Raw genomic sequence first — 27,165 nt, forward strand, 5'->3', positions numbered from 1 at the left:
TTTGAACCAAAACAAAGCGAGTAAAACATCTGAAGAAACATAGTAGAATGTGAACTGGTACTCACTTTTGCTGAAATGGAATATAGAGGTAATCATGTGATGTTTTCACAACACTTTCAGTCAAATGTGTCTTCAGTGTGTGATATTACACAAAATGGTTCAATTGGCTTTGAGCACTATGGGACTTAACATCTGAGGTCATCAGTCCCCTAGAGCTTAGAACTACTTAAACCTAACTAACCTAAGGACATCACAAACATCCATGCCCGAGGCAGGATTCGAACCTGCGACCGTAGCAGTCGCGCGGTTCCGGACTGAAGCGCCTAGAACCGCTCGGCTACAACAGCCGGCTGTGATGTTACACAAGAACGCGAATAAATACATGTAACAAACGTGGTTTTGATGCAACGAACTCCTGCCTACCATTCTGGTGGCCTACAACAATGTTTAACACTCCACTGTCGTTGGCACGTGTGGTACTGCTTGTGTAATATGCGGCAACTTTAAATATGAGCAGGAGAACGATGCCCTGCAAGAACGATCAGCCACTGTTCTTGGTCGACACTTTTGTAAATACACATAGCCGACAGCTGTATTCCATGCTATAAGATAACAGACTGTTCATTTGGACCAAGTGGCAGGCTGAAAGTGAGTTGCATGGGTACATTTTATGAATAATCTGAACACATATATTAACCTAACATCTATTTCCAGCAGCCATCATACAGGTTAATGGTAGCACAGTCCCGTCACTAAAATGACCAGCGACGCTCGTACTGCCTTCACATTACGCCAGCTCGAGCTAGGCGCTGACTCTGGTGAAGTAGGGCAGAGTGTTGAGCGGCGCGGGGTAGCTGTGTAGCCAGGCCGGACCCTGAATGGTGGGGTGCTCGGGGTCCGCCTCATCCCGCCACATCCCCTTCGGCAGGTAGATGTCGCGACTGTCGTTGTCGTGCCACACCACTGGCGCCACCAGAATGTCGTCGCCCAGCAGGAACTCTGCACATAAAGCAAACACAGCGTCACCGCACGGCATATGCCAGTTGTTTAGCGTCTACGTTATGTATTGAATCTCTTTTTGTGCAACCCCAAACTTTCTCGAGAATCTCATCTCTGCTGCTTGTATTCTTGTTCTCTTTTTTATAGAACTGTCGTTTCCATACTACAGTAATGTTATCGCCAAGGTTTCATGAAATCTAATCTTTGTATCTTTTCAGGTTTTATAGTTGAGTTTCGTTCATTGTTTCACACACTGTTTGAAATTTGTACATTACGTTTTTTTTAGTTAACGAAATTTGAAGACTAGATTCTATACGTGTAGGCTTGTGTCAATTTACTGGTAACTGGATTTTGTCTTTTACTCAGTACTGGGCTGAGCGCAAGAAACAAGTAGCCAATCTTCAAAGAGAAAGTGGACATGGAATGACTCAAGTGGTCCAATGTGACCAATCAAGTTAATAATAAAATTACATTATCGTCTGCGAATTGCATAGATTAGTTTGTGTATCTAATTTAACTCCTGAATAATGGATAATTACATGATTACCAGTTTTTATGGGCATTCTCAGTATAAGATTGTATACCGATTAGGTTCCTTTCAGATTACGCTGATACTATAGCTCCCTACTTAGCACTCATATACAACCGCTCGCTCACCGATAGATCTGTACCTACAGATTGGAAAATTGCGCAACTCGCACCAGTGTTCAAGAAGGGTAGTAGGAGTAATCCATTTAACTACAGACCTATATCATTGACGTCGGTTTGCAGTAGGGTTTTGGAGCATATACTGCATTCAAACATTATGAATCACCTCGAAGGGAACGATCTATTGACACGTAATCAGCATGGCTTCAGAAAACATCGCTCTTGTGCAACGCAGCTAGCTCTTTATTCACACGAAGTAATGGCCGCTATCGACAGGGGATCTCAAGTTGATTCCGTATTTCTAGATTTCCGGAAAGCTTTTGACACCGTTCCTCACAAGCGACTTCTAATCAAGCTGCGGAGCTATGGAGTATCGTCTCAGTTGTGCGACTGGATTCGTGATTTCCTGTCAGGAAGGTCGCAGTTCGTAGTAATAGACGGCAAATCATCGAGTAAAACTGAAGTGATATCAGGTGTTTCCCAGGGAAGCGTCCTGGGACCTCTACTGTTCCTGATCTATATAAATGACCTGGGTGACAATCTGAGCAGTTCTCTTAGATTGTTCGGAGATGATGCTGTAATTTACCGTCTAGTAAGGTCATCCGAAGACCAGTATCAGCTGCAAAGCGATTTAGAAAAGATTGGTGTATGGTGTGTCAGGTGGCAGTTGACGCTAAATAACGAAAGGTGTGAGATGATCCACATGAGTTCCAAAAGAAATCCGTTGGAATTCGATTACTCGATAAATAGTACAATTCTCAAGGCTGTCAATTCAACTAAGTACCTGGGTGTTAAAATTACAAATAACTTCAGTTGGAAGGACCACATAGACAATATTGTCGGGAAGGCGAGCCAAAGGTTGCGTTTCATTGGCAGGACACTTAGAAGATGCAACAAGTCCACTAAAGAGACAGCTTATGCTACACTCGTTCGTCCTCTGTTAGAATATTTCTGCGCGGTGTGGGATCCTTACCAGGTGGGATTGACGGAGGACATCGAAAGGGTGCAAAAAAGGGCAGCTCGTTTTGTATTATCGCATTATAGGGGAGAGAGTGTGGCAGATATGATACACGAGTTGGGATGGAAGTCATTACAGCATAGACGTTTTTCGTCGCGGCGAGACCTTTTTACGAAATTTCAGTCACCAACTTTCTCTTCCGAATGCGAAAATATTTTGTTGAGCCCAACCTACATAGGTAGGAATGATCATCAAAATAAAATAAGAGAAATCAGAGCTCGAACAGAAAGGTTTAGGTGTTCGTTTTTCCCGCTCGCTGTTCGGGAGTGGAATAGTAGAGAGATAGTATGATTGTGGTTCGATGAACCCTCTGCCACGCACTTAAATGTGAATTGCAGAGTAGTCATGTAGATGTAGATGTAGATGTAGAAACGGTGGAAAGGTTGTCACGAAATAGCAGCTCAGTCGCGGTACGACGGTTTCGAAGCTAGGCCAATCTTGAGGAAATTGACTGAAAAGACTAGTCTCGGGGTGGGTTACGGAACATGCGGCGTGCGTAGTAACCGGACCACCTCGCGAGAATGTGAGCGGTTTCTGTCGCTACACTGTATCCTGAGTACTGCTGAAGTTTTCCGCTAAAAAACATCTCTTCAAAGACAGTCTTCAATTCAGATTTAGAGTTATCTCAGTTTTGCGCTAGTTTTTGGTGGAAGCACGCTCTAATGGTTAGTTCTGAGACAGACCGTAACGCACAGAGTCGGAAGTGGATTACAGACTGAACATGGTAAAATACGAACAAGTGTGCAAAATAAATGTACAGTAGGAACTGCACAGCAATCTGTCGGTCATACCTGAGTCGATTGTGAGTGCCGTGGGATCCGTTGGGTCGATCCACCAGATTGGCCTGTTGACGGGAGTGCCGTCCTCAACGGCTTTCTTCATCAGCTCAACGATGAGCGGTGCGTACTGGATGTGCAGGCTGATCAGGTTGCGGCAGATGTCCAGCGTCTGTAACGTAATCGGCCATTGTACTGTTACAGGGGTGAGCTACCCTGCTCAAATTAAATCCAATAGAGTGTTAATGAACGAGTAAACAACGTTTTGAAGATAATCGTGTACTGAACATATATCTTGGGATAAAGAATCAGAATGCATAAATTTCTCAGTGCAGAGAACATTATTACGACACTGTTTTCTTGAATCATACTGAAATTGGGATTCCAGCAATCTGAAGGTAGGCCTTGAAGCAAAACATCTTTCTCGACGTGTATTTAACTGTAATTTTAAGATTTCTGTGATTCTCTTGCAATGACTGTCCGAGAAATAACTTTTATCAACAAAGGGAGTCCACCAACATTGATGAATGGTCGCTGAAGCAGATACACAACATCCTGTGCTAAAAAACAAAAAGTGAGACATTAACGCAATGAGAACTAAAGGGAATACGTTACATTTCTGGTACAAACAAATCATAAAAAACATGTAGGGTGACAACTGAACCCCAAACCAAAGGATTACAGCTACGACAACTGGAATTGGTACGATCACAAACAACATGTTGTTTGGAAGGCAAACCAGAGGTTACGTTTTATTGGCAATATACCTAGAAAATTTAACACACCTATGTTTGTCTGTCCGCTTAGGGAATACTGCTGCGTGATATGGGATCTTTACCAGACACAGTTCACGGAGGATATCAAAAAAGTTCAAAGAAGGGCAGCTTGCTTTCTGTTATCGCGAAATAGGGGAAAGAGTGCCACGGATATGTTATGCGTGTTAGGTGGCAAAGATTAGTACAGAGGCGTCTTTCGTTGCGCACAGGTCTTTTCACACCGTTAAATCACGAACTTCCTCTCCCGAATGCGGAAATATTTTGTTGGCTCTCAGATACGTAGGAAGAAATGTTCATCTTCAGAAAATAACAGAAACCAAAGACCGAGTGGAAAGATTTTAGTGTTCCTCTTTCCCACGCACTTTGCTTGACTGGAAGGTTAGGGAAATAGTCTGAAGGTGATCTGATGATCACTGTGCAAAGCACCCAAGTGTAGACTGCACATTAGTGGGACGCACGTGTAGAGAGAGATGTAGATGTGTGAATGGGCAGTTCGAAGAAAGAACTACCAGGTATGAACTGCGGAGAAGACATACGTTTTAATAATAAACGATCCACGCGATTGGAATGTTGGTGTTCCCTTCTAATGTTAAGTTGTTATTATTTCATGATGTGTTGCTTCGTAATAAGAGAAAAGTAAATATGCTGGTTTCTCGCACGAATCAGTCGATAAACCGACTAATAAAACAATGCCGACGATTTCTGCTAATATTTCTACTGTCGCCAAGTTTCAGAAAATAAGCACCCTGAGCGTAGTTACAGGGACAGCTCCAAATCAAAACACTGAGCACCTGCACAGATATCGGTCTGACAGAAAATCTTTTGTTGCAGGCAGTCCGCTCGCTTTGTCTTAATTCACGAGCTAATAAATGATTGTCTCCGCTATTTCGTGCACGAGTATCAGTCTACTTGAGAAAACGCTATATATATATTTTGAAAAGACCTACAGGTAAGTTTAATACGATCACGCTAATTGAGATTACTCGAGAAATTGAAAAGTACAAATGCTAACCGACCTCTTTGTTACGTTACGCCATTACTTATTAGAAAACGAATTACATCTGTAAATTGAAAATTATCAGGTACCTTCACCTGGCGCTGGTTTCCTGATAATCGCACACCTCACACGGAATATTTGTTTCCACAACTCGTTGTTTATAAGTGTTTTGCGTGATCTCAGTCAATTGTATATTTATTGTCTCTTGAAAATATTCGCTACAAGTGATTACCATATATTGAACCGTATTGTTTGACTACTTATAGATTTAGAATTAGTTTTGAAATACATGTCGATTAATTCTGCAGCTTAATCGGTAATGCCTCACATTGTATCAATGCTGTGAAAATATATTTACTTTACATGTGAATCGCGTAGATAGGAAGTTACTCACTTCGTTGTCGAAGTCCCAGGGCTTGACGTGGAAGCGTAAGCCAGGCATGAAGGTGACCAACTGCAGCCAGCGGATGTACAGGTCGTAGGTGGGGTAGCCGCCGTGGTTCTCGGCGCCGCCCACCTGCTCCGGCATCACGAAGGGGTGGCCGACCATGCTGAGCTGCAGAAGCTTGGGCACCAGCGTCTTGAGGCCGTTCTGGCCGCTCCACGCGGTGTCGACGACGTCCATGAGGAAGAAGTGAGGGAGGTGCTGGCTCTCCACGCTGGAGCGCAGCGTCACCATGGGTCCGAACTGGGAGGCGGCTCTCGAGTACTCGTCCGAGAAGACCACGGGGCTCTTCTCCAGTGGCGTGATGTCCGCCGGCTGCGGCAGGTAGCTGGACTCGCCGTAGTCGAACCTGAACGTGTCCACCCCTGTCTCATTGCGGAGTGCCTGAAAAGAGTTTAGGAATAAAATGCCGTACCTGGACAGACGGAGGAAAATGGCACCCGGGGAGGAATGATTGCTTGTCAGACGCAGGCGCGGTGCACGTAGCATCCATGAGCGCGCTGTGTGTGTGGAATGGGGAAGTTTGACCAAGGGGAGATTGTCTGGAGGCTCGCCACGAGCGTTTCGGAAACTGCACGACTTGTCGGGAGTTCGGGGAATGCTGCGGTGAGTGCCTTCAACAAGTGGCGAAACCACGTCCAGGCGACGTGAAGTTGGGCAGCTACTGGTCATTACAAGTGTCGGACATCGTGAGGTCAGCAGACTGGTAAAAAAGGATGGAAGTGAACTTTGGTGGAACTTACATCAGACTTTAACGCTGGGCAGAATATAAATATGTCGGAATATACTCCACACGATAGGCCTCCGCAACCGACGCCCGGCTCATGTGCCGCTGTTAACAGCAAGACATCGGCAACTACGAGTCAAGTGAGCAAGGGGCTGTCGGCACTGGAGGTTAACACAGTAACAGAGCCTGGCGTGGTCTGATGAATCCCGAAGCCTTCTGCATCATGCCGATAGGAGGGGAGAATTCGTCATCGTCTACAGGAACAGCTCCTCGACACCTGTGCTGTGGGACAGATACAAGGATGCGGCGGCTCCAGAATTCATCGCCCTGTCCCCGGAATTGACGGGAATTAGCTGACTTGTGTATGCCGATGCGGTGTCAACTCCCTCCAGCTACATACCGAGGCTTCATTTGTTCCATGCCACACCGCGTTGCCGTTGGTATCCGTTGGCTATTAGGAAGGTGCTCATAATGTTCTGGGTGAACAGTGAACAAGGTACATATTATCTGCTGGCAGGAGTGTCCGAGCGGTTCTAGGCACTACAGTCAGGAACCGCGCGACCGCTACGGTCGCAGGTTCGAATCCTGCCTCGGGCGCGGATGTGTGTGATGTCCTTAGGTTAGTTAGGTTTAAGTAGCTCAAAGTTCTAGGGTACTGATGACCTCAGCAGTTAAGTCGCATAGTGCTCAGAGCCATTTGAACCATTTGAACATATTATTTGCAAATGCATAAGCCTTCTCACTGAAAGCAAAAACAGAATTTAGGTATTGATCTGTTCTAATCACAACCACTCAACTGTTGATATATGTAGATGGAGTGCTGGAGTGTGATGTCCTTAGTCCCTGGAGTGTGTCTCTAAAATCGGAAAATTGTTCCTCTGACGTATTTTTCGCAATAACTTGAACCAGTGTAAAAAAAAAAGGTTCAAATGGCTCTGAGCACTATGGGACTTAACGTCTGAGGTCATCAGTCCCCTAGAACTTAGAACTACTTAAACCTAACTAACCTAAGGGCACCATACACATCTATGCCCGAGGCAGGATTCGAACCTGCGACCGCAGCGGTCTCGCGGTTCCAGACTGCATTTCCTAGAACCGCACGTGCACTCCGGCCGGCGAACCACTGTAAAAAATATGAAAAAAAGGATTTGCAATGGCACCGACATTCCTAGGAACGTCAGTCGCAGCTGCAAACAGGTGATAGTGCCAGTTCTCGCTCACCAAAGAAAAATCTCTATAAAAATATCTTAATTCTATGCAGTTTTATTGCGCGGTAACACCCGCTGTCTTGCAATGAAACAGAATTTAGAATATTCCGCACGAAGTCGAAAAAAGTATCGCAATTAAATCATACAAAGACACAACAAATGAAGGCAGGAGTTCAAAGTTAATGTATCAAGAAATCTACATAGGACTACACTTAGCTCAACGCTAGATTTTAGCTAGTAGGTGGGTATATTTAAACTTCTTGGGGTTACGGTGGGTTAAGTGTTTTACCGGACAATATAATTATTGTTGTTGAGCATGGCCTCCAAAATACCATCTCCTTCCAATTATGAAGACTTCTCGGGTTATCAGCTGAGTCAAAGCGCCGTTCTGCGGCAACGCTTCCACACGTTTTCTACTTACCATCTTTAGGTGAAGTGTCGGGTTCGTGTCTTATCCTGGTTTTTATAGCCGCTGGACCTCTGCCTCGTCTGCTTCGGCGCGCCTCTGGTAGGAGCTCAGCGCCACGTCGAGGTGGCGGTGGCGGTGGGGTTCGGGGAGGAAAATCGCGCCCGGTGGTGGTGGGGGCTCCCTGTCTGCTGACAGGTCCGGGCATCGCGTCCTGCTGAGGCCTGTTCATTGCATCCGCTGCCGCGCCTTCCCTGTATCACGTTGGAGTTCGCGTTGTACTTTTGTTATCGCTGCCTCCCATGCGGTGGTAATCTAAAAACCGCTATCTCGATTGACAAGATTATCATAGACTCGTATCTCCACACCTTCCTTAAATATCGAACCCCAGAACATGTTCGCCCTGCTCAGCAACTTTGTTTGTTCGAAATCAAACATATGGTTTTGGTTGAGACTGTATTTCACCGCTGCAGATTTCTCCGTTTGGCTTAGGCGAACGTTCCTAACGTTTTCTGACCAGCGCTGCGATATACATCGCTGCCTCTGGCCGATGCACTGTTTGCCACACTCGAAGTGACTGCAGCTATCTGTATTCCTAGTTTGTGCTTCACCGAGCACAGCATGTTCTTCATTCTGGCCGATGAGCGAAGAACGATTTATTAATATCCTGGCAATATTTGCCTTGGGTGTCCCACGATACTGAAGGAATGGCAAGCACTTAATGCCTTAGACACACACAGTGATTACGGTAACTGCACCGACCTTTAGCCAGCGAAAACTTGTTATAAGATGGCTTAACTTGCTGACAGAATTAGAACCTCGTGCAAGGAAACATTACGCCACACAGTCCTGAATGAGCGACCACATCATCAACCAACAACAAGCATGAATTTACTCATAACACTCGACAGAATAGCGAAACAATTAAACTGTCAAAACTACACCTCCCATCGGGCAGTACGATAGGAGGAGGGAAGATCACCGTCTTCAATTACACCGGTGCCGGGGACAGGAAACCCGATCGCCGGAGGCCACAAGGCAGAAGAGACACTGTTTACGCAAACTTATTACTTAATGATGAAACCTTCCACTAACTTAAGTTGCAATTATGCTCGAATAGGCAATGCACGACCTCCGATGGCAAGGATCCACACATCCGACCACGAACGCTTCGCCAGTTTACCCAACACGCCACGGTCACGCGACAACACGCTCTGTCACCGGAGTTGACGTCTTCTCTGCGACGTTGACGGATAGTGACCGCTCCTTCATGTTAGGTGTGTCCTATTTAAGCTCCAGTGTTGAAACGGAGGACTTAAAGAAGCTTCGTAACGTCCCACCAAGGTGAAATGAACAGCAACTAGTCGTGGGGCGATTCTGTATACAACCAACCGGCGGGGAGCTCTTCTGTCACCCCCACCCGCTCGTTACACACAACATACATCACGTGGCATCTCGGTACAACCGAGCACGCCAGGTCGTTGCTGGCGAGCCTCACTGCCCTCCCGTATCGGCTAGACTCTCCGAGCGCACTCCGACTTCCGCGCCCCCACCGGTCAAAGATCTCACTTCCCGGAAGCAAAAACGCAGATGTCGATAGCAGAGAGAAAAGACAACCAAGAAGCCACTTAATGACAAACAACATTCCAAACGAATATGTCAGGGGAAGAAAAGGAAAACCAATGCAATCTAAACACGAGGTGTAGCAGGAGACGATACACGGCTCAGACTTCTTCACAAATTTCATCTCTTTTCTTCTCGCCAAAGAAGGCCAAACGAAGAAATCTGCAGAACACAGTCTCAAAGAAAACCAAATGTTTGAATTTGAACAAACAAAGCTGCTCTGTACGGCGAAAGTGTTCTGGGAATCTATCTTTAAGGCGGTTGTGGAGATAGGAGTCCATGATAACTTTGCCAACTGAGATAGCGGTTTCCAGCCTCATGGGGGGCAGCAATACCAAAAATACGATAATAACGCTCCGATGCGAAACAGGTGAAGCGAGCAGATGCACTGCACAGACCCCACCAGGACGCGACACCCAGACCCGCCAGCATGCAGGCAGCCCCCAGCAAAACCGGCGGCGACTCTCCCCTCCTCCCCCACACCCACACCGCGGTCCGCGACACCCCTACCAGAGGGGCGCCATTGACACTGCTGACGCAGACGAGGCTGAGGAACCTGCGGCCCAGTGGGTATAAAGACCACGACAGGACACGAACCCGATACTTCGCCTGAAGATTACAAATAGGAAACATGTTGAAACGCTGCCGGCCGGGGTGGTCGAGCGGTTCTAGGCGCTACAGTCTGGGACCGCGATAGCGTTACGGTCGCAGGCTCGAATCCTCCCTCGGGCATGGATGTGTGCGATGTCCTTAAGTTAGTTAGGTTTAAGTAGTTCTAAGTTCTAGGGGACTGATGACCTCAGATGTTAAGTCCCATAGTGCTCAGAGCCATTTGAACCATTTTTTTGTTGTAACGCTGCCACAGAACGACGCAAAATTTCATCGTCGAGATTCGCCGAGAAAGTCTAATTTCTCATATAATCTCTTTTCAATTCGGTAATTGCGGATTCGGCGGTACAGTAACAAACAATTATCAGGTCGTCCAGTAAGACACGTAATTGTGCTGTAGGAGTTGCGTCTTTTGCTGGCAGTCAAAATGCGTTAGGCCCCTGAATTTTCTGCTCAAATTGTGAATCAAATTCAACAGTAACGTCGGACAGAGACTGCCGGTATAAGGAAGCGCTCTCGTTTTGTCAATTGCCTTGCCAAACAGGCCGGAAGAGAGCAGATAGAATTCCGTGGTAATCCCTTGCCTTTGCGGAGGGAATCTACGCTTAAAAGGTGGAGGAATCAGCCATGTTCAACGGCATGAGGATGCAAAACACAATGAGAAACACTGCATTAAAGACACATAATGCATGTCTACAGGACATCTGGCCTGTAATTAAAAAAGTATCATGACGGGCGCTCCATTCGTGATTCCAAATTAGTCCCCCATTCATATCTCCGGGGGAGGACTACCAGGGAGAAGGTAACCACGAGAAAAAGACTGAATAATCAACTAACAGGTAATAGTACAGCTCTGAGCGTGGAATGTCCGAAATTGAACATGGTGAGGAAACTAGAAGGCCTGAAAAGCAAAATTCAAAGGCTCAGTCTGTATAGAATAGGGATCAGTGTAGTGTAACGGAGAGTGAGTGATGAGTTCTGGTCTGTGGGAATATTGGGAAAAGATGAGAACTGAAACGTTTGACATGTAGTGCCACATAAGGATGTTGAAAATAAGGCGGACTGCTAAGATAAGGAATGTTGAGGTTCTCCGCGGAATCGGCGAAGAAAGGACAAGAATAAGGGAAAGGACGACATGTATTAAGATATTATGGAATAATTCCCCGTGGTACTAGAATGAGCTGTAGAGGGAGAACACTGTAGAGGAAGACAGAGAGTGGACCACATCTTGCAAACATCTGAGGTCGTAGGGTGCAAGCGTTACTCCGATTTGAAGACATTGGCACAAGCGACGAATTCACGGCGGCCCTTATCAAACCAGTGAGAAGACGGATGACAAAAATAACCACAAACGCGAGTCATATTGGGATGAAGACAGAGTTTATAAAAATGAAGAAAAAAATCCAAACGGCCCACCACAGATTTCTTTAGAAGGATGATTTAACTCTCCGCTACTAGAATCGTGTTTTAGACTGCCCAAAATGGCAGCAGCGGTTCCTTAACATTCAAACTTATCTCTAAATTATTTGCCTTTTTATCAGAATGCTTACACACAGTGTTTCATTCAGCGTTTCTTGTATCTCTTTCGTTCAGTGCAGTAAACAACACACCTTTGTAGCAGTGTCAATTGTCTACTGCACCGGAGTCGTCGACAATTCGGCCGTCTCCCCTCCACCAGGCAGTGGAAGTGCTGCACTTTTGTTGCCGACCAGGTACCCGTCGGTACGTGAAGTATAGGTATAAATAGAAGTGAAAAGGAAAATTATGCAAACAAGAGCTATGAGTTTAGAGGCAAAACGGTCTCCTGCACCAGTTGCTTCATAAATTTACATATATAGACACGTGTATGTATCTGGTTTCATTTGAAGTTTTATCATGCGCCAGAAAATGTACGTAAGTAACTAAAACGCATACTAAGCAAACACTTGACTGATAATTTTCAATCATTTCTCCTTTTATATTGTATTCCAGAGTGCTTAAGGTTCCGATCTTGAGCTACAGATCAAATTGCTGAGTGCCTGTTGCGAGTATTAAATTCCAGATATTGTAAATTCTCCTCATATGGAATATCGCCGGCCGCAGTGGCCGAGCGGTTCTAGGCGCTTCAGTCTGGAACCGCGCGACCGCTACGGTATCAGGTTCGAATCCTGCTTCGGGCATTGATGTGTGTGATGTCCTTAGTTTGGTTTAAGTAGTTCTAAGTTCTAGGGGACTGATGACATCAGAAGTTAAGTCTCATAGTGCTCAGAACCATTTGAACCATTTCTTATGGAATATCAACCAGTGCTAGCTAACTATATGAAGACCACATATTCTCAGTAGATGATCGTTTGTAGGACAGGACTGCTCTGAAGTACGATTTCTATAGAGTGTATGTCTAGCACCTTCTAAACAGTGAACGATGAATTTTTTTGACTGTATTTAAGGAATGGCAACAAGCTCTCCAAATGATTGGTTGTATTCCAGGAGAGGCGTACCCTGTAGATCATTTGTACACCTTAGACAGTGGATGTAATACGAGTGTACTTACCGAAAGTCGGCTCGTCCACCAAGCTACTGCATCTGGGTTGGTGAAGTCGACAATGCCGGCGTCGCCCTTCCACCAGCTAGTGGCCGTGCTGCCATTTTTGTTGCGGACCAGGTACCCGTTGGCCAGTGCCTCAGAGTAAAATGGCTCGCAGTCTTGGTTTACAAATGGGTGTATCCACAGCGAGACGGCCCATCCCAATGCGTGCAGGTCATCCGTGAGAGCACGCATGTCGGGAAAGTTGCTCGTGTCGACTGTCAGACTGCCGTGGCAGGTCTCCCATTGGTCGTTTATTTCGATAACACTGTATTCGAATCCGTGATCCATTATGTCGGCGACCCTATCCCTCACGTTCTGCTCAGGTGGCGCCACTGTCCAGGTGGGGTTTGCCACCATGCGTTCGTCTGGGATCGCCGTCGGTTTGCCCAGATACTTCTGGACGGCGAACTCGTGCGCCTGCCTCACGTCGTCGAACCAACACAGCTCGTACTCCAGTAAGTTGTCGGGTCGCTCCTCCGCATAGGGAGACTTGTTCTCGGCAACGAAGCACAACTGATTCTGCGTCTGATCGGTGTTCTGGTCGATGAAGAGAGGACTGTTCGAATGGACACGCACGAGTCTGCCGTCGGAGAAGAGCCAGTAGCGAGCGGCGATGGCGGCGTGGTCTCTCTTGTTGGTGACGTACGGGTAGCGGTCGATCACATTCTGCTCGATGGGCCACTTCTGGTAGGTCGATTCGATACCTCCGTACACGTGGCTTCCTAGGTGGTACTGACACATGGTTTCCGCCGCTACCGAAGAATTGATCCACTGCTGGGCAGTGAGACACCGGCCCGTTCTGTCTTGGCGCCGAAAGACGACCTTGGAGCTCCGGAAGTGGAAAGAATCCCCATCGATTTGACTCTCGTGACGTGGAGCTGGAGACTGCTTGTCGCCGGTAGCTTCGACGTATCCCACTTCCACCTCGCGGCCACCTACAAGATGCAAGTAACTAGGTCCTGTGAGTGAATTTAAGACAATAGTAGATATTTGAAAAACATTTCATAAATACCAAAGGTATCCAAACATAGGAAATATGTAGCATGCTACATCACAAAAATTATTATAAATTTATCTTCATCTTACTAGGAACAGAAACGTCGCTCAAAAGTTCTCAGTCTCAATATAGATGTGTATTATCTATTAATGATAACATGGCTGCGATGACCTCAGCAGACATTTCTCTATATCTTTGTTACACTAACGTTCGAGCAACCACTGTCGTTCTCCAACATGCCATGTGTACTTATCAGTCACATGTCCATATTATATACTATTAAACTACCTCTAAGCCCGTCCTTCGCATCGGCACTTAGAGCTGGTCCTTTGCATACCATCACTACTTTGTCTTCCGTATTTCAATCGGTAAGAACAGAACCCTTAAAGGATCAATTTACCAATAAATTCGTTTTTCCCACCCAGGAACTCAAATATAAATGAAACTTATCGAAAGAAGAAGAGAAATTTGGTTAAGTTTTTAATACACAAACCAAAAACAGTAAATCTGTATATCATAAGCTGCGACATGGTCGAGGATTAAAACAGTGATGCAGGAAGTTTCCGTTAATGATAACAAAACATTTGGACCATAGAATACCAGTTTCGGTCAGCAATGACCATCGTCAGATAGGCAGCTAAAATGGGAAGTACTAGTGGGTAGACTGCACATTAAAACAATAAAATAAGTCATAATTAAAAATGTTGCTTTCGTGGATGTGGAAACAAGCACTTTAAATACGATGAGGTTTAACCGTTTTATAACATATCCTAATACAATAAAGCCATGTGACATCGTTGCAAAATGTACACAAAATCAGCTTAGCATCACCACACATACATACAATATAGTGTAAACCAGGCCACAGTACCGGTGGAGTCACCTTGTTAACAGCCTGCTGTTCATATACAAACTGCATTACAATGGCCACAATATATACGAAGGTTGTCCAGAAACTAAGTTCCTATCGGTCGGTAAATGGAAAACACAACGAAAATCAGAAACATTTTATTTGTAAGAGTTAGCTACACTTCCCAGATACTTCTGTACATAGTCGCCGCTTCGACTTAGGCATTTGTCGGAGCGTCATAGAAGGCAGCCGCCTGTACTTTTCCGATAATTCTCTACGCTGGTATATAAAGCGTAGCTGCACCCAAGTGTTGTCTTCGTATCCAGCGTTTCATGTAAACAGAGACGATACACAGGACGAGCCAATTAGGAGTGCATTGTGGGTAATCGAACACTTCCCATCGAAAAGGCTGCAGCGACGTCTTCACTGCCCATGCAGAGTGCGGCTAAGAAGTGCCGGGAAGAAGGAAGTGCGTGGCAGTTGTGCTAGGTGGGTTACATTCATTAAGGTGAAGCCTCTCAGCGGGCCCTCCTACTTGGCGGAAGACATCGTTGTTCTAGGCACCTTTACTCACTCACAGTGCGCTCACAACTGAAAAGAGCGTCTCGATGCAATCCACGGTCGTACTAGAGACACTACCCATGACATCCGTACAACGCGTTATCGGGTCTTCACTCTGGTGTCCATTTCACGACCGATCGGAACTTAGTTTCTGGACAACCTTCGTATTGGTGCCATAAGCTGCTCATATGATGCTGCTGTAAGTCTACACATATTCATGAGCTATAAATTTGTACGGAACGCAGAAAGCGGACCACAGATAGGGTGTACAGTGGACTTGGCAAATGTATAACTTATTACAGTGATAAACTGTAAAAATTAAAAACACGAATAAAATTAAATTGAAAATTGTTAAAAGGAAATGGTTAACTGATAAAATATGATTCTGAGGCTCTCTTGAGGTCATTTTAGATACAAATAATGGGATGAACAAGGACAAACCTATGAAGATAGTAAAATAGTATAAAGAGATAGATTAGCTACGGAAAAAAGCGAAAAGAATGAAAATAAAAGAAGTCGAAAGAAAGTATCAACCAATATTCTAAAATCAGTATTTCCTAGCGATGTAAGTTCAATCTTAATTTGTGCTAGTAAAGATGAGATTGCAGCACTTAATTTTTTCACTGACGTATGTCTGAAAATACTTGTGACACTGAGGTAAATGAAAATTAACAGCGCCATCTATTGGTTCCTTGGCGTACTATGCTGTCAGAAAGGTAAACATCCGAAACTACCAAGCTGAGCACACTAAAACATGAAACTAGGATACCTTTCCTATCTTGACCCGATTCTTGTAAAATGAAACCCTTATACTGCCGCAAGCCACGGTGAAATTACCTGTGAAAACCTATAAAATTTGTCTAAAAGTTTCAGTGCTTAGCGTGTTTAGGCAGGCAAAGCGGTTCACGGTTTTGTTGTTGGCATAAATAACAGCAGGGCACTCTGTCACTACTACAAGACAGATGTAACACTCGATCGTACATTATTTAAAACTGAATTTTAAAATGGGGCCGAGTGTAGTTTACGTGAATTCAAGTTCCAACGACAAATTTGAGACAGACAAACATTTGATACAGCAGGTGGAATACAATAATAGTTATTGTGTAAGAATGGTGTAAAATACACTCCTGGAAATTGAAATAAGAACACCGTGAATTCATTGTCCCAGGAAGGGGAAACTTTATTGACACATTCCTGGGGTCAGATACATCACATGATCACACTGACAGAACCACAGGCGCATAGACACAGGCAACATAGCATGCACAATGTCGGCACTAGTACAGTGTATATCCACCTTTCGCAGCAATGCAGGCTGCTATGCTCCCATGGAGACGATCGTAGAGATGCTGGATGTAGTCCTGTGGAACGGCTTGCCATGCCATTTCCACCTGGCGCCTCAGTTGGACCAGCGTTCGTGCTGGACGTGCAGACCGCGTGAGACGACGCTTCATCCAGTCCCAAACATGCTCAATGGGGGACAGATCCGGAGATCTTGCTGGCCAGGGTAGTTACACCTTCTAGAGCACGTTGGGTGGCACGGGATACATGCGGAAGTGCATTGTCCTGTTGGAACAGCAAGTTCCCTTGCCGGTCTAGGAATGGTAGAACGATGGGTTCGACGACGGTTTGGATGTACCGTGCACTATTCAGTGTCCCCTCGACGATCACCAGAGGTGTACGGCCAGTGTAGGAGATCGCTCCCCACACCATGATGCCGGGTGTTGCCCCTGTGTGCCTCGGTCGTATGCAGTCCTGATTGTGGCGCTCACCTGCACGGCGCCAAACACGCATACGACCATCATTGGCACCAAGGCAGAAGCGACTCTCATCGCTGAAGACGACACGTCTCCATTCGTCCCTCCATTCACGCCTGTCGCGACACCACTGGAGGCGGGCTGCACGATGTTGGGGCGTGAGCGGAAGACGGCCTAACGGTGTGCGGGACCGTAGCACAGCTTCATGGAGACGGTTGCGAATGGTCCTCGCCGATACCCCAGGAGCAACAGTGTCCCTAATTTGCTGGGAAGTGGCGGTGCGGTCCCCTACGGCACTGAGTAGGATCCTACGGTCTTGGCATGCATCCGTGCGTCGCTGCGGTCCGGTCCCAGGTCGACGGGCACGTGCACCTTCCGCCGACCACTGGCGACAACATCGATGTACTGTGGAGACCTCACGCCCCACGCGTTGAGCAATTCGGCGGTACGTCCACCCGGCCTCCCGCATGCCCACTATACGCCCTCGCTCAAAGTCCGTCAGCTGCACATACGGTTCACGTCCACGCTGTCGCGGCATGCTACCAGTGTTAAAGACTGTGATGGAGCTCCGTATGCCACGGCAAACTGGCTGACACTGACGGCGGCGGTGCACAAATGATGCGCAGCTAGCGCCATTCGACGGCCAACACCGCGGTTCCTGGTGTGCCCGCTGTGCCGTGCGTGTGATCATTGCTTGTACAGCCCTCTCGCAGTGTCGGGAGCAAGTATGGTGGGTCTGACACACCGGTGTCAATGTGTTCTTTCTTCCATTTCCAGGAGTGTATTTAAAATATTTCCGGAATATAGGCAGGAAGAAGAATTACATTCGTGTAGTAGAACAGGTATCAGCTGTCTATGCACGATGATTGGCTATTAGACCATTGGAAACACTGTACGACGTTTGACGGATCGTTACAAAATTTACGGCCAAATACATGTCAAAAGAAAGGGAAAGAGATGTTACGCTTTGGTTGACCCCTTTCCAAATAATAGCCTACGCTGACAGTATTGCCGTCGCGAGGCGTAAACCGAATCATCGGCGCGCAAGCTTTTATTTGCGGGGCAGCGAGGGGGAAGTGCAGAGAAAATGGAGCGAGCACGAGTGGACCGTAACCGGATGGTGGACGATTGTGCCTTCAGCCTTCTGAAAGCGCTGTCAGCAGCTGGTCTGGATAAGAAGTTTGACAATCGGCAAAGTGTGTATCCTCGGTCAGGGCCTGTGGAATGAGAGAGTGTGCATATGTGTTGTGTGAAGCCACCCTGGGTTACTCAAGCTCTTCGTGTTAAGAGGTACCTTTGTATGTGCTGGATTCTGTGGTGGATGGCAACTAGGTGTATTGGACCCACGGCCATACTGTATTCTTGTGTTTGAAGCACATGGAATGTTTCTGTTTACTCTGACATTTCTACATATATTTTCTGAATCCAAATTCGGCTCACGGAATTGACGGGTAGTTACCTGGATATATACTTGTATGTTCACAGGGCCGCATTTCTAGTGAACAATACAAACACTGAACGGCCTTTATTATAGGAAAAGCTATTGTGAGATTTTAATTATGGTACGTTTCAGATTTGATTCCCATGTACATGTCGAATGAAGGAGGGCTACGCCATTGGAACACGCGGCGAACAAGGGAAGCTAACGTTGTTTACATTCTTATGTCTACGTTTACATCTACATCTACAACTATATTCTGTAAACCACTGTGAAGTCCATGGCAAAGATAAAGTCCGATTGTAACAATTATTAACGTTTCTTCCGATCCCATTCCCTAGTTATCATAATAAAGGGAACTATATGTCAAAAGTATTTTTTTTTCTTATTGATCAAAATCGTCTGTTTTAATATTGGCTGATTTTTGCAGTTAACCTTTCCCATCGAAGTATGACTTGCCGGCCTATTTTAAACATCCGAAGTATGGTGTTTCTAAAGAGTATGTTGGCTGATACATATCGTCTAAGTCAAGGAGGGTGGCAACTTGAGGCCCGTAGAAAATTTTAAATTGTGTTTCACGTAAAACCCCCAAAGGAGCATTCCATTAAGCGTCATTCGTATCATATCCAATTGCAGTAGGAATATCTCACTTCATTGATTCAACTATCATTATATTTTCGTCTATACTGCTGTTTAGAAAAAATTTGTTGTTGGTCATAAAATGTAAGCTTTCACGGCAGTTACTGACATCACTTAAAACTTTCGGGCTAATAGATCGTGGTCAATGTATAAAGTTTTCCCCTAACGTTTCCTCTCGAACTGCGGGAAACATCTTCTAGGTAAATTAGCCACTTTGTTTTATTTCCTTTAAAAATAAATTAATATTTCTTGCATTTTTTAGGTTCGCAAAACAAAAATAGGTCAAGTGTCAGAAGGTAAAATTCCCCTTCAAAAATTCAGCTCGCCTGGCGAAAAGGTTGGCCACATCTGATCTAAGTGTTGCTTCCTAGTCTGTTTCAAAGACCTAAAGCACAACTATAGTTTTTAATTTCGTCTTATGTGCAATTATATTTGCTAGCAAACATTTTTGAATAACTGAAAGGTATATTTTCTAATGCTGTCTTATTGAAAGTTACTCGCTGGGCTGTTGAATAACTAGAGATTAATGTTTTCTTAATTGAGTGTTAGTCATCAACTTACTGAAACGAGTCTAGGATTAAGATTTGTTAAACAGTTAGCGTCGTGATTGGAACACTGACTGTTTTCTTAGTTGACACCTCTTCATTGTGGCCTGTGAGTCCATATCGAAATGGATTTTTTCTGTTGAATTATAGTGATGTCAAATTTTCTTAAAGCATTCAGTAAATGTGATTATGCAAAATGTGAAACCCTAACTCAATCAATTGCTCTAGCCTTTTATTCTAATGCACCAGTATCCATGTACTATGTGTAAGAGAGTTTTCTAACGCTCCCGGTTATCGTACTATTCGTGTGAGGACGATGAACGAATTCTGAGAACGTTTATTTAACTTTCATTCCAAAATTTTGTATTTTGAAGTTTAGTCACTTAGTAAGTCATATTGGTTGGTTCATTCCGCTAGCCAGCTGATTGATTAGAAAAAAAAAGTAGTATAAACTTCAGATCGTTCAACGCTGAATACTATATACATTAACTAGGACAGTTGTAATTATATTAAGGAATTCCACTGGTACTAGACTCATACTGCTACTTTTGCCTCTTCTTTTAGTGGTGGATTACAGCAGTGATCGTGTACTGTGAACGCCATGTCTAGAAACATTGCCATATTTCGGTAGCTAAGGGCGGCTGCTCTGAGCAGGTGGCCTGGCACCTAGCTGTTAGCGCGCCACACACTCACCCCTGTGGGCCAGTATCAGGATTCGCCCGGTGGCCTCGTCGTAGCGGGTGTTGAGGCCAGTGGAGCATTCGGCAGGCCCCACCAGGAAAACACCCAGCAGCAGCGGCAGCAGTAGCGCCGGGGTCGACCACATTGCTGCGGCAGACAAGCATACAGGCTAATTAACTGGCAGTCACGCACCACCCCAAGTTACGACCACAAAACAGATGTAGGCACAGTCGTAAATGGCATGGGGAAACAGTGCATAGCCTTTACTATCTAGGAGGAACAGTCTAGGGCTCCGACACAAGCTTCAACGTGTTCCATTCGTTTACAGAATAAATTATTGCCAAATTTCAGATTAATCAATTTACGTAGAATCCGTAAAAACGTTCTTATATTTTTGCCCCAGTCTGCTTCTGATGCGCCTGGAAGGGCCTGATAACCTGTTACAACATTTTTAAATCCTAAGGAAACCTTATTTATCTTGGAAGCATACTGATATCAGACGCTACGGCAAACACGACTTCTGATAGTAACTTATCTGTGCTGACTCCTTCAATGAAAGTTTACTCGGTCAGCATGGTGTCTGCTAAAACTGCAGTTAATGTTTCGGATTTGACGCTCGTATATATGTATTTGTTTCCCTTTATTATACACATGTATAGTATAATTAACAACACAAGTAAATCTTCATAATAAATATTCTTTCTCTTCCTTAATTTCTGCAGCGTTTTGGACACATCATCAAGACGCAGACCAAGAAGGAAAGCAAACTCTATTGAGAAAACGTAACGTGCAACGAACATTTCAAACTCCCACTGCTTTTGACAACAGCAAATATTCGAAAAAAGCGTTTTGTTTGTTGAATTCTTTTGTAATCTGACAACCGTACGAAATTCGTAACTCGCATATCGTTAATACTAATGTTTCAGTATTTAGATTTTTTAAATATGTTTTAATGCCAACCGGCTGGAGTGGCCGAGCGGTTCTAGACGCTTCAGTCTGGAAGCGCGCGACTGCTACGGTCGCAGGTCCGAATCCTGCCTCGGGCATGGATGTGTGTGATGTCCTTAGGTTAGTTAGGTTTAAGTAGTTCTAACTTCTAGGGGACTGAGACCTCCGCTGTTAAGTCCCATAGTGGTCAGAGCCATTTGAACAATTTTCGTAATGCCACATACCAAAAGTGTGCTCCACAGTTGCAGAAAAGCCCCCAAAGGCTGTTCAGGGTCAACAAACAATAATGTTGGTGTCTTGTCTAATATCTAAGTAGCCTACAATACTATACAATGGAGGTAATCGTTTGCTGTAGTTTTTTCTAAACATTCATGGTGGTGCCTGTTTGTCCTATATCGTGTCTCCCTACCACTTTCGCGCAACGACGCTCTGAGCGTGTTTTTTAGGGAATTGACTAGTTTGAACCTGGGACCTGTTGCTGGTAAGGAGACGCCAGACCACACATGACATGTAGAATTCAGAAGAGTTCAGTGAGACTAGCGATGATATAACCAAATACTAAATGATCTCAGCGTCAGCTCCACTGCACTCCCTGTAAAAGAATCTTAATACTAACTAAGTATAGTGGAAAGGGTTCAAGGCTTTCCTATTTTTAGTTAGCTGGTAAAAATAACGTTGAAAATGCAGTTAAGTTTACCATTGGAAATTTTATTCTACTCACAAGACATCGTTTATAAATTGAACTATTGATAAAAGGAAATGTTTTAATACAGGATGGTAAAAACCAACTGCGTTCAACAAAAATGTGAACGAATATTCCCTGAATGGGTCTCCAAGTTCTACAATCGATCGAAGGTTGACCTATGCCATATCACATCTATAATCTAGGTTAAAATTAAGTTTCACAAAAGAGCGAACTATCAAAATGGTCTACAGTGACCCTCAATTATCTTTAATTACTCATCTAACTTGTCGTAAATTACAGTGGCTGATGTGGTTTCTCAATAACTATATAACAAGAAAAATTATCGCGTTTCAGATTTTTACTTCAAGTGGCAAATGTGAACACCATGAGTTTTAATTAACGATCGACACTAGTTTTAAGCAAAAAGGGGGTGTAACAGATGAGTCTTTTGCAGTTCTGAGTGAAGCCTTATGCGCTCAAAAATGCGGCATCGCGTGCGTTCATTACCTTGTCGGTGTTTAGGCAGCGTCAGGGCGACAGCGGCCGGCGTACCAGCCATCCAGCTCGCCGTCTCGGAACTCACTCTCTCTTAACTTCTCCTTACTACTATTTACCGAAGTTAGTTTAAAAAAACTATCTGGCTATGTTTTCATCTGACCAATCAGGGTCTCAATGTTAACCTTAAGCTCCGCCTACAAAAATTCTGTATCCAATGAGAAACTTTATACTTTTCGTGGTGGGGCAATGTTTTTTAAAGTTTGCAACGTACAGAGACGCTAAAAAGTCTCACGCTGAAACCTGCAGCTGGTGTGGTCCTTTTAGCGTAATCGTGAGATCTATACTGTTCTTCTGGAGGGTTCTATCCTTTAACATGGGCTGGGGTGGATTGTCCTAATGTAACAGACACGCGAAAAAGTCTCACGCTAAAACTTGCGGGTGGTAGTGGCCCTTTTTGTGTTATCGTAAGATCTATACTGCTTTTCTGGAGGGCTCTAGCTTTGGACATGGTCTGGGGGTTGTCCTTGACGTACCTGAGACGCGAAACAGTCTCACGCTATAACGTGCGGGTTGTGTAGTCGTACAGGTAGGCTCTGGGCGTGGGTGCCCAGCCCCTCCCTTATCGTAGGGCCTTCTAGCTTAACACGGTTCTGCTCTCGGCTTCTGTCCTCGTTTCTCCCCTCGGAACTGCGTCTGCCTCACGGTGGGAAGGTACGACATGCATTTAGGCATTCCTGTGTTAGTCTGTGGTATTCCATTTGCTCACTCGTTACTCGTATTACTTTGGTTAATTTAATGTCACGATTTATTCGGAGCTATGCGACATACTAGTAGATTTGCTTGTTATGTCAGGGTTTTCATGGAAGGTGTTGGATTTACCTGACACCTTACAATCAGCTATAGTTTGGTAACCTATACGATTTTCTAATCCCGTCCTCAGATGTCACTACCTGCATGCAACGTTTCGACACTCGAAATCTAAAAAATGTATAGCAATCTTCAATGAAAGAATGGAGTAATCTTCGAACATTCAACTTTTAAATTTCATTGAAAAGTTTTCTGAATTTTTTTTTACAATGATGGAGGCAGATAAACTGATTTATATAGTCTTTATTTACCTTGACCCTAATAACCACCAGGAAGAAATAATTTCCAGTACATCTCTTCTCTGGAGAAATTGTGTTCACTTATAAAATGTGAGTCCTTTACACCCTGTTGACTCTATTGGTTGCAAATATTTTGTGGCATCTCCTCATGATAATAGCATTTTGATTTCACACAGAGCAATTTTGTTCGTTGTATCTTTCTTCGGCCTTTGAGCGGTTCGCCTAGAGGGAGTGCTAGTTCTACAAGGTTCGCAAGAGAGCTTCTCTTAAGTTTTGAAGGTAGGAGACGAGATACTGGCAAAAGTAAAGCTGTGAGGACGGGGCGTGAGTCGTGCTTCGGTATCTCGGTTGGTAGAGCACTTGCCCGCGAAAGGCAAAGGTCCCGAGTTCGAGTCTCGGTCCGGCACACAGCCTTAATCTGCCAGGGAGTTTCATGTCACATCCATCCAGTAAACGTGGATATAAACTGATAATATCACAAGATAGTACCTCAAGACAGTGCCTGTGGATGTCACATCCATCCAGTAAACGTGCATATAAACTGATAATATCACAAGATAGTACCTCAAGATAGTGCCTGTGGGCTTATCTGGAACCGTCACCAAGAAGAGCCAAAATGGACCCTGCATTAGTGATTTTAGTCATCGTTCACAGGACCTGGAACTATAGCGAAGATTACAGAGCAAGACAAGCAAACATTTATTGTCACAAACAGTCTTCATACTCCACGTAATTGGAGTAAGTATCGTAAAACCACTTTCAATAAATCACTGTAAATTGTTGCTACTATGTTTTACGAGCAATTTTTGGCATAGTTGTTGCGTAGCCTATTTGGGTCTTTGGTGTGACAGTACAGTTTCTGTGGGCAAGCAAACCACAGCATAAAGGCAATTATTTTCGTAGGTAGTGAATTCTTTTCCTGCCGCTTTTATATGTTGGACGTCAAGTGAATTTGGTGAATACAGCACTTTCAGTATAGTCTCACAGCTTCTCCGGCATTCATCGTCTTGGGAGTATTACACTTCCGGTGATGACAATCGTTTTCTTCTGTCGAATATCCCGGCAGTGGGCGCAGAATGCTCTCAGTACTTAGGAGAACGATATCGGCGTGTAGCCTACTTTTTACCACTGGGAATACATTGGCGACATGCAGAGTTGCGTTTTCACTATAGGAGAATGGAACTTCCTGGCGGGACTCTTCCAGTGTGCAGGTAAGCATTTCTTGATAGTGAGCGAACAAACGAAGCTGTGGTGACACTTTTTCCACTTGGATGTCTGTCCTTCATGATGTACCCTTTGAGCCGTAGCTCGCTCAGGCTATACGCTGGATTAAACCTTTATTGCGATTGTGTCTTAAGTCTCTCGTGGTTATCGCCATTATGCTGTTACCCTCTCCTTCCGCCGGTGGCAGCAGCGGTGTGTATCGATATTCACCCCTTGCACTATCTTTGACCTGGCATTTATAGTTTCCGGCTGGGCTTTGTGCGACCAGTCGGTCGGTTGGCGTGGAGCAGCGAGGAATTCTCAGCGGGGCGTGGTTTGGCCGGGGCTGCTGGCAGTGTCTACGCGCCATCGGACAGTGTAGTGATGTTCACACTGTTACGAGGTTCGTGGCTCACAAATCCTGGACATGAAAGTTGAGTTTTCATTTAACCTACCAGCAAATCATGACTGTTCACATTGTGTCTCTTTGGAGTTCGTTGTCGGCTGTTGGGATTTCCCCGCGAACAACAATGTGGTTTTCAAGTTGGAAAATTCTATCCATCATCCTGTGTATGGAGTTTCATTGTATTTGGTTAATTGGATTTAAGTGCACCGGCTACATCTTCTGCCTTGTGGCCGTTAACGTTCCAGTTACCTGCCCTGAGCGTTGTAAATTTCAAGCAGTGTAGTTTCCTCATCGTGTTGTTGCTGTCCAGCACGGTGTGTAGTTTGACAACTCCATGTATGATTGGTTGTGGGCGCCAATATCTTCTACGTTGTTCCGTTGAACTCCCTGTTGTGCCCTGCTCGGATGAAGTGGAAGTTACCTTGTCGGTGGGTCCGCTGACTGTCGGTCGGTTGGGTTGTCATCAGATCGTCAATGGTCGGCCCGGCTGCCTGTCTCACCTAAGGAAGCGGTAGTGTTGGAGTTCCAGGCCGACCCTTCCGTGTACTACCGTATTTTTTTTTTAAATTTGTTCTTGTTGTTGGTACTTGTATGGCTTCTATCCGGTTTTGTTTTAAATTAGAGTTGTTTTACTCTTGAGGCCTTCAGCCTCGTTTAAAGTACTGTTGCACATAAGCCCGTTGGTATTTTAAAAAAAATGAATTCGTAAGTCTTCCGCCTTCAGCCAATTCGAATTTAACTTGTTTACTTCAACCAATTGAATTTTTAAGTCTTCGGCCGTCAGCCGGTTTGAGTTTCAGTTGTTTATTCTCAAGGCCTTCAGCCTAAATTAAAGAAATGTTTCACATAAGGACTGCGGTATTTAAAAAAAAATATGTTTTGGAGTGTTCACCCTTCAGCCAATTTGAATTTAACTGGTATACTTCAGCCTAACTACAGAACTGTTTTAAGATAAGGCTGGCCTTTTAAATTTCTGATTATGCTTGCGTTTTAAGTTATTGGCCTTCAGCCGGTTTTAAATGAAAGTGGCTTTCAGCCAGTAATGAAGTCTCAAAGAGTAAAGCCGTGTGTTTGAAAAAAATTGGGGCTCTTGTAATGTTTGATCAAATAATAAAGTTGTATGTTGGAGTGTAACTGACAGTCCCTTATCCTGGCCCCTTCCCACTATTAATTCTATCTGTCCTGTCCTGCGGGTTTAGCAGGGCATTTCACCCTTGCTGGTCATGGCCAACACCCTCACATATGAAACCTCAGACAGAACTTGTCAAAGTGTTTGCGCTCCTTACAATGTGACTTCCAGTTCGGCCTAAAATCTCTCTCTCACATTTCGCTGTTCGGTACGGCGTTATACCTGAATGTTCGATCTTTATTCCCGAATATTTATTTTAGGAAGACCGCAATGTCCCGTTCTTTCTCTTTCTGTTCACCTGTCAATTAGGGAGGGAACAGCATTGTTAGTTGCCGGTGCAACGACTTCGCCTCCGTTACACATATCTGTCTATGTTGATGTGATGAAGGTTATTGCTCCTTGGAGCTGGATCATCTTTCACACTCAGGAGATCGCCATGATTAGAAGCTGTTCAACGTCCACTGACCTCAAAAATCGCTTAAAGAAGACTTTCGAAGCGCATTCACTTTTTCTCTGCTGTCGTAGCGAATCCAGATCGCTACAGTAGAAACCGATGTTATCTCTTCACAGAAACAGAAAGTTACCTCTTGCACTATGGATGCTCACATTTCTGTGATTATGGTGCCTTGTGGCCTGTTGTAATACAGGTATCCACAGTATTTACTACTACAATTTCCCTCCTTCCTCCGTCACTGTTGCTAAAACACTCCAGAAAAATACTTTACACTTTCCGTAATTTTCATAGTTACTAGCGACAACGGCATCTCATTACCACTTAACAATATTCAACACTTGTAAATTACACTAATTTACGTATTTGTCTGCCACAAAATCCAAAAAACGTTAAAGCTCACCTGTAAGCACGCTGCCAACTGCTATTAAATACAGAACTGCAGATCTTCCTCTGCCACTGCTGTCCTCTAT

The 27,165-nt window shown here is 44.8% G+C and overlaps 1 protein-coding gene across 1 annotated transcript; it reads right to left on the reverse strand.

Annotated features, from left to right (window-relative positions):
- Nucleotides 1-688: 688 nt before the first annotated feature.
- On the reverse strand, nt 689-27,165 carry LOC126281556 (myogenesis-regulating glycosidase-like). The gene is made up of 6 exons (XM_049980626.1): nt 27,096-27,165; nt 20,279-20,413; nt 12,763-13,733; nt 5,609-6,043; nt 3,457-3,613; nt 689-999 (listed from the first exon to the last, which is right to left on the reverse strand). Exons 2-6 carry the CDS (start codon nt 20,409-20,411, stop codon nt 803-805), a joined length of 1,893 nt encoding a protein of 630 aa, XP_049836583.1. The 5' UTR covers nt 20,412-20,413; nt 27,096-27,165; the 3' UTR covers nt 689-802.

This window comes from Schistocerca gregaria, chromosome 7 (assembly GCF_023897955.1).
Source record: "Schistocerca gregaria isolate iqSchGreg1 chromosome 7, iqSchGreg1.2, whole genome shotgun sequence".
Taxonomy (NCBI): Eukaryota; Metazoa; Arthropoda; class Insecta; order Orthoptera; family Acrididae; genus Schistocerca; species Schistocerca gregaria.